General features: G+C 39.5%; 1 protein-coding gene across 2 annotated transcripts in view; it reads right to left on the reverse strand.

Moving 5' to 3' along the window:
• The window catches only part of slc24a3 (solute carrier family 24 member 3), a 79,640-nt gene that overhangs the window by 46,070 nt on the left and 16,740 nt on the right, over positions 1–16,830 (reverse strand). For both annotated transcript variants that reach the window (XM_034609455.1, XM_034609454.1), the window contains exon 2: positions 5,128–5,253. In XM_034609455.1, the coding sequence (XP_034465346.1) occupies positions 5,128–5,253 (126 nt within the window). The remainder of the gene's footprint in view (positions 1–5,127; positions 5,254–16,830) is intronic.

The raw sequence follows: 16,830 nt of genomic DNA on the forward strand, positions 1-16,830 counted from the left end.
AATTTTGGTTATAGTTATTAATTTAATTGTTAATCAGAGTTCCAAATTTGTAGTTAGAACCTTTATGAGACTTTATTCAATAAATTGGCTATCTTTTCCCTTCCTTTGAAGGGTGGTGCCCCGAGGTAACTTTAATCAATTAAAGTTATTATTTAATATTAATAATAAAATATTAATATTTTATATTTTATTTTGATAACCAAATTTATTGAATGCCAAAAGGCACACCATTTTATGGTATCACGTTTAATGCATTATGGCACAACATGACTAATAAAGTTGTCATGCTGCTGCTCACCTGCACATGTACTCAACCTGGGTTTTAGTCAGAAATGATATTTGCTACTAAATATTTAATCTAAGTGTGGTCATTTTCTAATCTGCAGAGCTTCCTTTTTGTTTTCTTGTCCGGTTTAAATCTCAGTTTTGCTGCTTTGTGCTGTACATCAGCTGTCAATCAAATACTGCTGATGTCCTTTTTCAACCATCTTTTTTTTATGGTAACTTTCTTTCTTACTCAATTTCTATATCTGATATCAACCAAGATTGGTGTCGGTGCTAAAAGGAAAAAGGACTTGGAGAATTAAACAAATGCATTTATCTACAAAAAAAAAACTGATTAATTAAATGTTAAGATTTTCAGTTTTACATCATTATATGTTTTTGTTTATTGGAATGAACCTCGACATGCGACTTTGGGCTTTGGGGAATTCAGATTCTAAAGATCATGAGTGAGTACATCATGTCCTATGACCATTCAGTGTGTACTGTATGTCATGACAGTGCATGTCCACATCATGCCCAAGATTTACTCTGCTTAAAAAAGAAAACGCGGGAAAAAACATTAAGTAGTTACATCTGACACAAGAGGGATGTAAATATATAATTTGTCACCACTATAGACAGTGTATGTACATATTTCACACTATATTCTTAAGGGACATAACATCTGTCCTGAGGTTGTGAAGTAGCCTACATGCTGGTTGCCCTTCAACCTGGATTAGTCTATAGCAGAAGTGAGATGCCAGCTGAGAATTTGTGAAAAATATAACATTAGTTATTAAAAGGAGATCACAAAGAACAGCCTACGTGTGTGATTTGATTTAAGAGGTCCAGTAGTTTAGGGGTAATGATGATGCTGTCAAACAACATTAAGAGGTATTTGCTCAGTTGCTGACTGATATTGCATGGTATACTGAATTGTAGGAACTTTTCTTATAAACTTTTGTTAAAAACGGTTTGATATTAGAAATTCCCAATGTTTGTTGTTGGTCAAATGTGTAAGTAATTGAGTGGATCAGGAAACGTTGACCTATGCATTCCTCCCTATTGCTTAAGTATGAGCTCTCTGACTTAGAGAGACAGAAACATATCTTCGCGTTTCTAGGTTGAATTTGAATGTCGGGGCTTACGGACACTTGAATGACACCACAGGAGCAGTATTAAAGCATTTTATGGGGGGTTTTCTGTTGTTTTTTTACATTTCTTACAGTCGCCAGTTACTTCAACTGTATTGGATTTCTGTTTACCACTGAAACTGTGGACTCAAACATTTCACCCACCCTTCCTATCTCTATAAGCCATTTTCAGACATGAACTTCGGAGAATGTCTGGAGAGTGCGGCCTGGAGCTTGCATTTCATACATGAACAACGCAGCAGGAGATTCTCCGCTCAGACGGGTTCACAGCGACATAGACATCTGGAGCGTTCAGGTGAGCGGTGGTGCAGCAGGCAGAGGACGGCAATGACAATGTCGTCAGCTCTTTAGACCAAAAGCTGTCTTGACATATTTGTCAGTGTCTTCTATGCATATGGCAGCGTTTTTTCATCCTGAGATATTGTATTATTATTTTTATATATTATAAATATAATTTTTTTCACATAGTTAACAACTAACCAAACCTAGATATTCTCATATTCATGTATAAAGGGAGTCGAAAGCTCCAGATAGAGCTAGTGACTGGGCTTTGCGATAACATTATTTCGTGCATGCCTGACCTTTCAGACTCAAAATGCATTGAGCCAACATTTGTGCTCAGTGCAGACATTAAACGAAATTGATCCTGATGTGTTTCTTTTTTAGCTTTGGTAAACGGTTTATTTTATCTCATGAGCCACATCTATCTCCCATAAAGACCATCATGCCTCTTATGCTGCATCCAGCTCAGCACAGTTCAATTGATATGCTCGCTTGAGGGAGTCACACAGACCCCAGCTAGCCTGAGTCAGCAGCAGAAGAAGCAACGTTATTTTGGGAAATTTGCTGTCACGTGTCAAAGATCCTCTGTTGCGTATTTGCATGGAGGCTTTCAAGCGTACAGCACTAAAAAAAGGACCCAGGCTATTTCTCCCAAACTGCTCCTGTGAAAGCACAACAATAGAATCCCATTTTCCCTAGCAGAGGCATCTCACGCTCATTCCAGCAAATATCCTACTCCCTTATTCTCAAATAGTACCTTTTTGTCTCTTTTGCAAAGGTAAATTTAGCTCCCTAACAAAACAGTCAGTCTCAACATAATGAATCCTCCACTTAACATTTTTCTTGTGAAATAATTTGACTTGCGAGTCTAGTGACTCAACCTGAAATAAGCTATGAAATATGCAATAAGATCTTCAACATCTCAAGATCCTGTCATTTGGTTTTGGGGTTAATCAAGCAGACAGTTGAACAAATGAAACAAACCCAATTAATGACTGTGCCAGAAATTTTCACTTTCTTTGAGAAAAGTAAGGTTTAAATGCTGCACTTGAGACTGAATATTAGTTTACATGGAAACAGTATGTGTCTGTATGCGTAAGAATATGAGCAGCATGCACAAAGATGCACAAGCACCCATCTCCTCAGTGTGTTTATGTTTCTACAGTGCATAACACAAATGCTCAACAACTTGAAATTGAACTGATGATTGCGTCTGGTAAAAAATAACTAAATAAATAAATGAGACAGGCGGAAAAACCCAAAGATGACAGAGACAGTGAGTGCTTCGGGGGAACGAGAGAACTGAACAGACAATAATGCAGTGACAGACGGAGAGAGAGGGAGTGAGGCGTAAGGAGAACATTGTGAGGAAAAGCAGGAATAATCCTTATTAAGGTAATTAGTGTTTCAGGAGACAAAGCGTAATTAAACAGAAACAGCACATAAACGATATGCTGTCTAAAAATAGCTTGTCCATACAAATTCAGTCAGACTGCACTATCCTTCGTCGCATCCCCAAACTGCAGGAAGGAGGAGTGTGTGTATGTGTGGTTGCATGCACACATTAGATAGAGGTGGTGTTTACTATGAGATCAAGAGAATGCTTGGCAGAGCGTCTGGCTTGTAAAGCCCCAAGATTCCACATGGAAAACACTCTCTCACACACACACACACACACACACACACACACACACACACACACACACACACACACACACACACACACACACACACACACACACACACACACACACACACACACACACACACACACACACACACACACACACACACACACACACACACACACACACACACAAGCCCACAGGGAAACAAACACAAGGCATGGGAGTGTTTGGTAAACTCAGGAGAAACTAGCAGACACTCAGGGATGCACACATGGTGACGCTGGAAGCTTTCAGTTTGAAGGAGAGCACAGAGAATTTCTACCTGAGAGAGTTTTTCATCAGCTTTCATCTCAATCTCAACACCCGCTTGTTTTCTCTCTCTGTTTGTCTCTGGCTCCTCAGTAGAGGTAGTGCTGCTCATATTTCAGCCTCAGTCTCCTGAGACTGCATGGTGTGTTTGTAAAGGTGAAGGGAAGGGGAGGCAGGATATTTCTATCATCATACAGGATGTAATGACTAAGCAGTTTACCTCCACAACTAAATAAAAAAAGACAAAGCCAGGATCTTCATTAAATACTATATCATTATATCTATTAGTTCTGAAACTGAGCGTGGCATTTCAGTTTAAGAGTTAGATTTACTGATTTTACATTCAGATTTTTTAATGCTTTCACTCAAAACCCTGCGCTGACAGTCAAATAACCCCTGCTTGTGCTTAGATTTGCTCTGCTTTTTCTATAATTCTGCACTTGCACTGTCAGATTTCCTGCGCTCCAGCATTATCTATTCTCTCCTCCAACTGCTGCTATACACCCCGTTGTTTGCAATCCGCCAATAAACCGAGAGGAAGATTGAGGGGAGGAACACAACAAACTTAATGAAGCACCTTACGACACGGAACACATTTGAAAGAAGAGGGATGCGCCGTGTTTGACAGCTTGTGTGACTCCATGTCAAGTACATGAGTCGGCAGTTTGAGCATCCCTGACCTGGCCGGAGTACGGAATATATTGCTGTATTAGAGACTGAAAATGTTATTTAGTCTTAAGTTATTGTATTTGGTTAGGGTTTATATATTTTGTGGGTTTTTTTGTAAATTTATTAAGATGTAAGGGATAAGATGTTTTGCACTTATTTATATTTGTATATTTGAACTGATAACAGTTAATGTGTTAAATCTTCTAATTCTATTTTGACTTAGCAATAAAAAAGCTGTCAACTGTTGTTTTGTGCATTTTTTCTTAAGGTAAGAAAAATATATAAATGAACAAACTTTATAATGAGTCAAAATAGTGTGAATGGACTTTACTCATATAGCAATTTTGGAATTTTATCAACTTATCAAAGCACTTTCCAGTATAAGTCTCTGTCACCCATTCTCACACATTCATAAAGCACTGTCTATGCACTGTCGGTAGCAATTTCGTGTCTTGTCCAAGGACAATTTGGAATGCGGCTGAGGAGCCAGGAATCGAACCACCGACCTTCTGGTTAGTGGATGACCTGTTGTACCTCTTGAGCTATAGCCATCCACAAATGCACACACATCCATAAAACTAGATCCAACAAAGTCCAACAGCTCATATTATATTAAGTCTCTGGACAAAATCATGTGATTGTGTTCTAATCAAAGCATCAACACAACATTTGGAGATAGTAATTCCTCTGCCTTTGCCTTTGCCTTTAAAAAACACAATGGGTTCTTTAAACAGCTTGATGTCTCAGAGCACTGCTTTCTGCTCCTGTAACATGAACTGTTCCATATGTGGCTCACGTTTAACCTTGTCACACAAGCTTACCTGGTTCAGTGCAGTTTTTCTCAGGCTCAGAATAGAGCTTTGACTCATTGTCAAAGACTTCTTGTAGAAGGTGACGACTGCCCCACCTTGCCTCCTCCAGGACCACATCTCTGGAAACATGATATCCTGACAGAGTCAGAGAGAAACAAACAGGGAGATGATGGGATGGTTAGAATTGCTGCACAGTGAGTCTTATTCTTGTTAACAAACCACCAGCTAGCTAGGTGAAAGACAGTGAATCCATCATGTTTCATCCAGAAAAGGTCGTTTTATATAACACAATAATTACAGACTGAGAGATCCTTTATACTGTTGGTCTTAAAGATGAACATTAGGGAGTTACTTCATATTCTCAAAATAGAGGAATACTAGAGACATGCTTCTAGTGTCACTGCATTAGTACGGCAGCACACTGAGCGCCACAAGGCTGATCATTCCAGCTCAGTCATCCGGGTCACGGTATCCTCAAGCGCCCCACCTTCGACCCATCTTCTCTTCCACCATGCAAGAGGCCCTGACTTAGGTGCATAGTACGCCAGGGCCTCTATAAATAGCACCACACTCAGCTATATTTATCAAACAGCAGGAACATGAAACGTTTGCAGTGGTTTGCAAACAGCCATGTCACAGGCAAATGGAAGAGCAGAAAGACTGAGCTGGAACATGATACTGTGGAGTGATGACTGCAGCAGCAGGAATGTGGCAGTATTACAGTGGATATGTGCTTGGAAGCATAGGTTTAGCCAATAACAGCTAATTTACTAGTATATTATATCAGGGCTTGAATTCATTAGCTATTGGCCTATATAATCAAAAAAGGTTCACCTGGATTGTTACCAGCTGACTTTGGGATAGGGTTAGCCGATGTCCAAAAAATTGAAGGTGCTTTATGTCTCATGTGAACAAACTACAGTTTCTTTTATCTTTCTTCATGAAGCATTTGCAAAGAGTATTTTTTTACATTGTGAAACCAGCTCTGTTTACATTGTTGATGACTTGCTAGAAATCTTTTTCTCTGTTGCCTTTGCTTTTTTTGTTGCCACCTGTGAATTAAACACTGAAGGACTGTAAACTGTGTCACATGTGCAGGAGCAACTTCATACACAAGACTAACAAAATGGGTACCCACTCCATAGGTCAGAGCATCCTCCAGAACCCCATCTCCAACATCTCTCCTTTCCCAGCATGCAACGGGGCCTGACATAGGTACAGAGCACACCAGGGCTTCTATAAATAGCCCTATGCTCAGCTACTGTATATGTGGGAAAAAATGAGTCCTCCGTGGCTCTACAACCACTTTCTTTGTATTTACTGCTGTATTTACCTTGTATTTATTGTTCATTTAACTATACTGTCTATCTGCAATGGGCAGGACTGATTAATGGTTATATTAGAAATGAGAGAAATTAATAGAATTTTTTTTTCTTTTTATTTCTTTACATTTAAGCTGTTCATATCCAAAATATGTACCACCACCCAACTTTAAGCTGTCAAGGGATTTTAATTACACTATATCATAGTATAGCCTATACTTTTGAATATTTCATTATGATAAATACTGCTGCAACATAGAGTAACATTAACTGTTATGAAGGATTTCTTCATTATGAGGGTAAGCTCACACACACACACACACACACACACACACACACACACACACACACAGACACACAGACACACAGACACACAGACACACAGACAACAATCAACTTGGTGAACATACAAACACAGACAGATCTCTGTGAGTGTTTTAGCTTTTTGCTGCTGGTTCAGCGAAGCAGAATACATCACCACTGCCAAAGTTACTATGGTGACATGACGTAACAGATAAGATGCCAGAGGGTGGGGGGAGGTGCATGACATAAGACTGAGTTACTCATGCACATGCACAGACACACACAATAATGACTAACCAAAGTAGCAGCATATGCTAGCAGATATGCTGTGCAACTCAGTCAGTCACAGAGGTAAACACACTCATCTCAGCAGCCACAGGCTCTCTACACATGGGACAACAGACGGGGAGCCGTGTCCATTAAGTTCACATGAACAGCTAAAAATGTATCTTCACATTTATTCATCTCAAAATCCCATTTAGATTTTCGTATTCATATCTGCCTGTGACTGGGAAATCTTAGTGATGTATCTAATTACCATATGCAGTCTATATATATTGGTTAGCTGTATGTTTTGCAGAGGGACTAGAATATTACATTACATTGAATACAGCAAAGAATGTTCCACAGCTTCAACTTCTCTTACTAGAAAGTGGGACTGACAACATTTTGGTCAGCGCAAGATGTCTCAACAACTACTGACACGCTTGTAAGGCAATTTGATATTGACATTCATCAAAAGCTTTTAGTGAGTCCAGAGACACTACCAAACCCTGTATATCATTAACACGCCTCCTGATATTATTAGAGGAGCTCCGTCCTTAAATGAAGTCTGTTAAATCCTCTACATTAATGAGGGATACAGGCCTATTAGATGCTGGGTCTTCATGGTCCTTGTTTTTTTTTTTTAAATCAAACATATATTGGCATTGTTTCTGGTAGACGGTGGGCAGTGTTTAAACTGTAGTCTTAAGTTCTAGCCAGATAGGGAGTGAGTTTGCTTTTAAAAGGTCTTCAACCTAACTGGGCCCAGAGATTTTCCACTGCCCATAAGGGCTATTGCCTCAAATATTTCCTTCCCCAGCGATTTTTGCTCCCGTTTTGTTAATGTTCGTAATTTGATTTTTAGAAAAGAACCTTTCGAGTTCCTCTTTAGTGCTGTTGTTGTCTGATTTATATAAAGATCTGTAAAATGCTGCAAAGACAGCAGTAATGTTTTCCCTGTCTTCCTGCAGTAACTCTTTTGCATGTGCTAAATACAAATGGGGTGTATCAAGATAGCAACTCCTCTACTATTAGTAGACTCAATAATAATGACTAATAAGACTGACCTCCCCAATCTCATCTTAATTTAATTTGCTCTTTGTCCACTAAATTAATTTCTTGTAAGAAAGCTATTTGTACTAACACTAAAAAAAACTAACACATGAATACACTTAACAACAACAACATAAAGCTACGTAAATACACACATACCTGCTGTAACATTATCTGTAGGGCACATGTCAACCTCAGAGTCTCTAACATCTTTCTCTCCATTCTTAACATCAAAACAAACACTGATAGGATGAAACAGAGCTCCCAGACTCCATGTTGTATAAAGCCATCTTTCTGGGACATTGTAACCATTCAGAGTAATGTTTCTTTTAAGTCTTTAGTATTAATGTATTAACAGCACCCCCTTATTTACTCTCCAGGAGGAGCATGCCTTTAAACAAAACATGAATGAACTCTCATTGTTAGTATCAATAATGGTGAGGTTAATACAGTCGCAATATCTAATAATCAAATTATTTAAAGAAAAAACTCATTCCACTGAGTTCCAAAATCAGAAATGTCAACTTAAACTTAACTACAGACAGACCGTGACTGCACTAACTATGTCCACTTGCCTCCTTCTTAACAATATTTCAGCTGCAGGTCTATGATGAGCTAAAATGTTTATTTAAATTTTAATTGCATTGCATTTATAGTTAATGTATTGTCTTTCTGAATCTCCTCAACATACCTCTCTGCTACACTTTTAAACAGCTGTACCTTATTATCATGGGTAATATACAACACCGCTAGGCAAAGCATCCTATAAGGAATCCCCAGTGCTCGGAAAGACTTCTTTGCCTCCACAAACTCGTGTTGCCTTTTTTCCGCCGCTGATGAAAATCCTCACAGAAGTGTATACGGTTTGCAGACACAGTTTTTTCATCCATGTTTTGTGCCCTTTGCATGATCAGCTGTTTATTTGTGCAGTTGTGGAGACCAATGAAATCAGTACCTTCTGGCAGGTTGGCGATCTTTAAGTTGTTGCGCCTGGACCTATTTTCCTGGTCGTCCAGCTTGTTATTTGCCTCACTCAGCTACGCTTTAGTGTTTCCCAAGTTTAGCTAGCAGCTGAGACACCATGTCCTATGTGTCGGAGATGGTCTCTTCTGCATCTTCCACTCTTTCTCTTTCTTCACTGATCCTTGTCACAAGGCTGTCATTTTCCTCGCCTTCCGACATTTTTCACCTCCGCGGGTCTCTGGAACCAACGTAGTTTTCCGGATTTAGCCCAAAGTTCACACAGTCCTACTCACTCTGCATCACATGGTCATCTCCATTTGTGTTTTAATTTTCATGACATCATTTCTTTACAAATATGGCACTGAGTCTGAACCAAAATATTAAAGCAGAAAGACAATCTGAAAGAGGCTAAAATGTTGCATAGAGCTAAGGGCATCTATTAAGTTGGTGCTATTTCTTTACAGTTCCACATTATACATCACCACCTTGATCCAATGTTCATATTACTTTTTATCAGTGCAGGTAGACACAGGCAGAAACAGGGAGATAAATACATAGAGAAAGGTGTATAATTGAATAAATATGTTCACAAATTCCAGATGATATGGAGGAACCACCCATTTCAGAGATTTACACCAGCAGTGTGTGTGTGTGTGTGTGTGTGTGTGTGTGTGTGTGTGTGTGTGTGTGTGTGTGTGTGTCTCTAGAGAGAATGCTTTGGGGAATATTAATATAACACATAAGGCATAGGCATATGTGTTTTAGGCATAAACCTAAAAATATTCTTTCTATCTCTTTATATATCTTGATATATCCTTCTCCCCATTGCATTGATCCATCCACCTATCTCTCTTTCCCGCTCTCTAACATTGTCCTATATTGGCCACAGAATCCTAAGTCTATAGGTCCAAGCTAACCCAATAATGTCACATAACATGGCCGCCCATCGCTCCTCACTGTCATACTTAATTAGCTACTTCATCTTCATTAGCGTCCCTTGGCAGGCATGTGCATGTGTGTATGACTTTAAGTTCTGTATGTATGTGTGTCACATATTTCTTTGTTTAAAACAAATGTGTCTGTGTATGTTTCTATGCATTGAATGTGTGATGTGTGTGTATACATTTGTATGGTGTGTATGTGTGTGAACGGCCATCACATATCTCTGTTTTGTGTGTGTACCCTCAGTGAGTGCTAGCTCCAGCCTTGTCCCTGGAGAGAAAAGAATCAGGCCATGAGCACGTGTCTCATACGATACGGTGCGATAACATACTGCACGTGACAGCAGCATTCTTGGCTCCTCATCACAAGAGATAAAATAACTAGGTTACTGTTTTTTTTATGTATTATTATACAATACATGCATATTACATATATGTACTGTGCATGTATAATTACATAACTCATCATGTGGGCATTGTATTTTGTTCACCTGTGCTGATCAAAGAAGCTCGTCTAATTTATGTTGGGAATTTATGAAGAGGTCATTACACACTGTGATGATAAAATTAGCAACCGCATGATTTGAGCATCTACTGTCTCGGATAATACTTTAGAACACAATAAGTCATATAATCTTATCTGAGACAATTAGTCCTACAGTTACATGTGTAGCAAAACTGAAATTAATAACCAATGATCAAGCAATGATGGATTTGCTGGTTCCAGCTTTTCAAATGTAAGGATTTACTACTTGTCAAGTGTCTGGGTCACATAAAAAATTCCAAATAATGATTGCATATGCAAATAACAGCATAAAGAATCAAAATGGGGATTTATATATTATCACACACCTGCAGCTGCTGTGAACAGAGTAAAACAGAATGAATCAGACTAATAGGCCTACAAACATTTTTTTAGTAAATAGAAAATAGTATCCAGACTTTCTAATAATGAACAACAGATGAACCAAACTCTTACTATGCAGGACAATTTGCAGCACTTATTTAAATAAATAGCAAATATTTGTCAAACAAAAAAAATATTTACAGAATCAAAATATGCAATAAAAAAAGCTGAACCACATGGAAACTTGTAGTTGAATTTTTTTTAACTCAGAGGACAGGCTTATCTCAGTCCTCAGCACAGTGGACAACTTGTCCGAAACAACAAAATGACAACATGCTGTGGGGTTAGGAACTTTCCTATGAATAGTTAACTGAACATATTTGGTTTTGGACTGTTAACTATTTTGCATTTTATGGATCAGAAAATGAGTTGATTGGTAAAGAAAACCAAAGTGGAACACACAGAACATTTGAACCAGTAGCGCTACATATATCTTCTACTTGAAGTGTTGGAACAAGCTGTGTCTTGAGTCTATTAGAGTGCATGCAAGATATTTGTGCAGCTGTGTGTGAAAACTTAACAGATGGACTTCTGCAGTCGTGTTGAATGTTGAGTTAATGTGAGAGATGGATATGGTAGATGACACCTTGACACAGCATCACTGAAGAAACAGAGAAATCAATGATGGATTTTGTCAGGTCAGTTTTCTAATGGCCTCCACACACACTCAGCAACAGAGCTGTTCAATATGATTCAGTATGATTTCTCAGCAGTTTGATTTCTCAATGTCACTGAAAACAGTCACATTTGTGTCACTTGTGTAATTGGTCAAATCAGATGAATAAAGATAGTATGACTCAAATTCAAGTGCATATTTTTATTGATTAAAAACAAATTTGTATTGGGTTCATATCATAACCACAGATGTCTGCAATGTGCTTTATCGGACAAGAAATTTACTTAATAGCTTTTTGGTCAAAATCAGATGCGATGCAAAATAAATTGATGTAAGAGAAAGGGGAAAGACCTATCCTTACTATAAGGCTGGTTTATAGTCAAAGAAGAAGCAACCTGTGAGGGATATCAAATCATCTTAACTGTGATTCTGTTTCTATTCTAATTTGACTTTTCTGACCTTTCCCGCAGTCAAACAAACTAAATCTGCTTTTTCTCTCTGGCCTACAGCAGATCCATGTCACTTTAGATGAGCAGTATACATGTCACATACAATAACCAACATGCTGTCAACATGACACACTGTCTGAAATGTATAACAAAATCGTCATTATGGGTGGATTGTGTAACAAGAAAGTACGCCAGTGGATTTGCTCTACAGTATTAAACCTTACCATACTGTGCGGACTGGTAGAGCCTTCATAGATATAAAGGCAATGACATAACAACACCATTGGAGGCAGCAATTCACTAAATCATGCCTTTATTATACATAAGCTGTGTCTCATTTCACGCGCCTTATCCTTTGGAGGACTCCGCCTATTCGTCTCTCTATGTGGGCCACATCTACACTGCACAGGGTGAACCAAAAGTCTGGTCTATGGAGGATTTCCTATTGTGTCACCACCAGCTTGTCCCACCCTTACAGTTGCATCGTTATCTTCTTTGAGCTGCGACACTTACCACAGCTCGGCCACCCGCATGGCTAGCTAGCTAGCAAGCTTCATCACTGGTGCGTAATAAGGCCTGGGAGAGTTTGGTTCGAGAATCCATCCATCCATTGGATCCTTTGTTGCTTGGGAATGGAAGGATGCATTTCTAGGGTGCATTTCAATCAATCAATCAACCAAATATTATTTGTACAGCCCGTATTCACAAATCAGAATTTGTCTCATAGGGCTTAACAAGGTGCGACATCCTCTGCCCTTATCCCTCAATAAAAGTAAGGAAAAACTACCAAAAGGAAAAACTGTCAAAAAACTGTGAAAGGCACTTCTCACAATAAATAGGAAAAACAATGCCTTCATATTGAAATTTCAGGAAAAACATATCACATTCTATAGCATTACCATCAGATTATATTGTCATAAAGATCTTAGGCCATATTGCCCAGCCCTTGTCATGTTCCTTGTGTCAATCAAACACTCATGATGCAAAAAGTTATAGACACAAAGACTTACTGCATGATTTACTTCTTCCACACTGCCACACAGGAACATTTATGAGCTTCAGAGCAGCACTATCACTGTGGAAATGTTTTATGTGTGCAGATCTGCCCAACACACACACACACACACACACACACACACACACACACACACACACACACACACACACACACACACACACACACACACACACACACACACACACACACACACACACACACACACACACACACACACACACACACACACACGCATGTGTGCACACATACACAAATTTCAGTACAATTTGTCTCTCCGGTGCAGATATGACTTCAGACAAGATAGTTATGTAATCAGGGTGTATTTGCCTAAATTTTACAAAGATGGACTGAAGGGATGTATGTGTGTGTGTGTGTGTGTGTGTGTGTGTGTGTGTGTGTGTGTGTGTGTGTGTGTGTGTGTGTGTGTGTGTGTGTGTGTGTGTGTGTGTGTGACGTATTTTCTGTGTATCCCACAGGAGGTTTGGGTTGGAGGAAATTAATAAAAAATTATCTAAGCTAGACAAAGCTTAACAAAACTAAACATCTGTCTCAAAACAACGAGCTCTTTGCAAGTATCTGAGTCTATGTAGTCCTTTGTGGACTTATACATTTAACACTGTATTCAAATGTGAGATTAAAGAATAGTGTGTCTTGTGCTTTTAAAAATTACATAAGTTAAAATTAAAGAATTATACAAGATGTGCATTTGCTACGGATTTGATTCAGGCCTCTGGCTGGCTTCATCTTCGCAGTAACGAAAGATAAAGTTCACGATCCTCAGCCAGGACCATTAAAATAATAAAAACTGGTAACCATTGTGTAAACCTAAGGAGGCTCCTTTGTTTCTACACCGTCTTATAAAACTGTCCTCTCACGAAGAGCAAAAGCAGTGAAACATTTCACATTCAGTGACACATAGAGGAAGTTAGCAGATGTTATATAAAGCCTCTAAGTTAAGGGAGATCGGGGTGGATTACTCCTCCAGCAAAACATCCAAATCTAACCCATATCACAAAATGTTCATAAAATAATCATGATCCTCCCTGAAACAAACCAAGTCATTTTTGTGCCTAAACCTGACTGAACCTGTGATGACCTTGGACTAAACACTCACTTCCTGTTTTATTTTGTTTTTCACTCACTCTGTTCATGGTCTCCAGCTTCACTTCCTCCCATTGTTCAGTTTCCCGCCACTGCCTTCACCATACCTACATCAGTCACTCAGTATATATTTTCCTGCTCACATATTGTCTCTGCATTTCATTATGAGCTCAGGCATGGCAGCTGTACTCAGCTCCCCAGACATGCCTCTTGTGTCTTGCTTCTAAACCTTGTTAGCTCGTTTTGTGATTGTTGTATATAAGGCATTCTTTAGACTCATCACGGCTTTACACTGCTGGAGACTGGGCCAGGGTATAAGATTTAAAAACTGATCTGTTAAATCACATGGTAGGTTTTTTGACGTGTGCTAGCCACACTAGGTTTACGGGTGCTGTCCGTTTATATTTTTGTTTTCCTGAAATAGTGAGGATTTTGGGTTCTATTTCTGCTAACTGTTTTTGTTAACTAGTTAACTCTAGGTTTAGAGTCATCTTTTTGTTATTCTCTGTATTTATTTCTTTGATTTGGGCAGCACCCTTGGGCCCTTGTTCCTTTGTAGTTTGCGTCACTCTTATATTTTGTAATCTTGCTCCAAACATTTGTGTAATTAATAACTTATTTTAACCAATTACACCTGGTTTTATGTTCCCCTTCCCACACGAGCTAAGGGTTGTAACAGGAACTAAAACGTATTCGTGGAACATAGACACAGCATTCAGTGGCCTGTTTGGTCAGTTAACTAGTGACAAACCAATCTATAAACAACTTTGAAAGCCAAGAGACTTAAAGCCTCAGTCAGCCTATATGCCACAAATATTCACCTGTCTTTGGAACGCAATACATAATATCTATCCCACTTGATAACCAACAGTTAGTCTTTAATGGAATGGCTTGTGGCAACCATACTTCCGATTAAACATTGAGTTCTCCAAGTGAAGAACAGGTTGTCGATAAGGAGTTTCACTCATTATCTTACCAGTGAAGAGATGTATATCCTCATCATATTTGTCTTAAATAGGAAGTGCTTTTCTAATCTCTACTCTAATTAGCTTCTCTCCAATTGTCTTTCACACACACAAGCACAGACACACACACAAATTTACAAACACACACACACATCTGAGAGTATGATTAATCTGATCTGAGTAATTAAAAGCGTAATGGGTTCCTATGACCCTACTAAGTGCAGGTGAAAAGCAATGTGATTATGTTTGTATTGTTCAGGGGAACAAAGGGCCCTGCAGGCTAATCGCTGCAGGAGAGCTCGATCACACACAGGACCGTGTCATTATCATCCAAGAGCCACTCATAGAATTCAGAGATTAAGCGTGTAGGTATTTTCATATATTTTTGTCTCATGCTGGTGGTAAGATATGGAACAAAACATTGTGGGTTATGGATTTGAGGGCCTATCTGTACATTCAGTTTCCTAATTTTGTCTATCTCAGTATCACCTTGTCATCTTTGACCACTGATATCTAATCAGGTAATCTAAAGTGACAAATGGTTAAAATTAAGAAATTCCTTCAAGGAAGACTTCATATCATGTTCAAGAGGCAAGAAACATGTTTTGTGAGGCCACCTTGACCTTTAACCTTTAACCAACAAAATCTAATTCAAAATCATTTGAGTCGAGTATCAAATTGAAGACATTCCATCAAGCTGATCTTAAGATATTAAAGGGGACATAGCATGCAAATTCCACTTTGTTAGTGCTTCTACAGGTTAATGTGGGTATCTGGCATGTCTATCAACCCAAAAACTCTGGGGAAAAAACACTCGCGCGTTTTGTTATAGTTCCTCTAAGTCAGAAACGTCATGCTTGAGCGACTCGATTGCGCTTCCTGGGTTTTGTGTCGTAACAAGGAACTGGAAGTCTCCCTACATGGACTTCCGCAGTGTACAGCGCTACTGTAACCCCCGAACCCCGACATTCAACGGGTACAACAACAAGCGGAGAAAGCAGAATCGCGGGCTGACCTTATATATACAGTCTATGGGGCTGACCAGCGCGGAGAAATGCTCGTCCCGTGTGAACAGCCAGGCGGCTGCGCGCTTGAGAACGGCGCTGCGCTGCCTCGCAGCGGTCTTCCACACTGCCAGCTGTGTGGGAGACTTCCGCAGTGTTCAGCTCTACTGTACGCTGGGTTACAGTAGTTACGCCGGGGTACACCGGATGCGGAAGCGCCGCTGCGAGGCAGCGCAGCGCCGTTCTCAAGCGCGCAGCCGCCTGGCTGTTCACACGGGACGAGCATTTCTCCGCTGGTCAGCCCCATAGACTGTATATATAAGGTCAGCCCGCGATTCTGCTTTCTCCGCTTGTTGTTGTACCCGTTGAATGTCGGGGTTCGGGGGTAAATGATGGTCTTCATAGCCCCCCCACCCTTCTCTTTCTCTCTCTGTCTGTCTGCTTGTGTGCTTGTAGTGGATGGGCAGAGGGGGACATTTAATTATGTGATTGGGAAAATTAAAACTCCAGGACAACAGAAGGGGAATACAAAGTATGGGATGCATATTTGATAATTTATATCATATAAAATATGTAATTTATATCGTTTAAAATCATGGGGGGAGAGGGGGGAGGGGGGAGCTGGCTCATTAGCATTTAAAGGAACAGGCACTCAAAACAGGTCACTCTGTGGAGGGCTGTTTTAGACAGGGTAAAAAGGGTGCTGTTTGAAATGATCCTTGTGGTATTTTGACCAAAGTATGTTACAGACATTCCATTAAGACCCCAAGGAACCATATCAACTTGTGGTAAAATGGGCATGCTAT

Source organism: Hippoglossus hippoglossus, chromosome 15, assembly GCF_009819705.1.
Source record: "Hippoglossus hippoglossus isolate fHipHip1 chromosome 15, fHipHip1.pri, whole genome shotgun sequence".
NCBI classification, from domain to species: domain Eukaryota; kingdom Metazoa; phylum Chordata; class Actinopteri; order Pleuronectiformes; family Pleuronectidae; genus Hippoglossus; species Hippoglossus hippoglossus.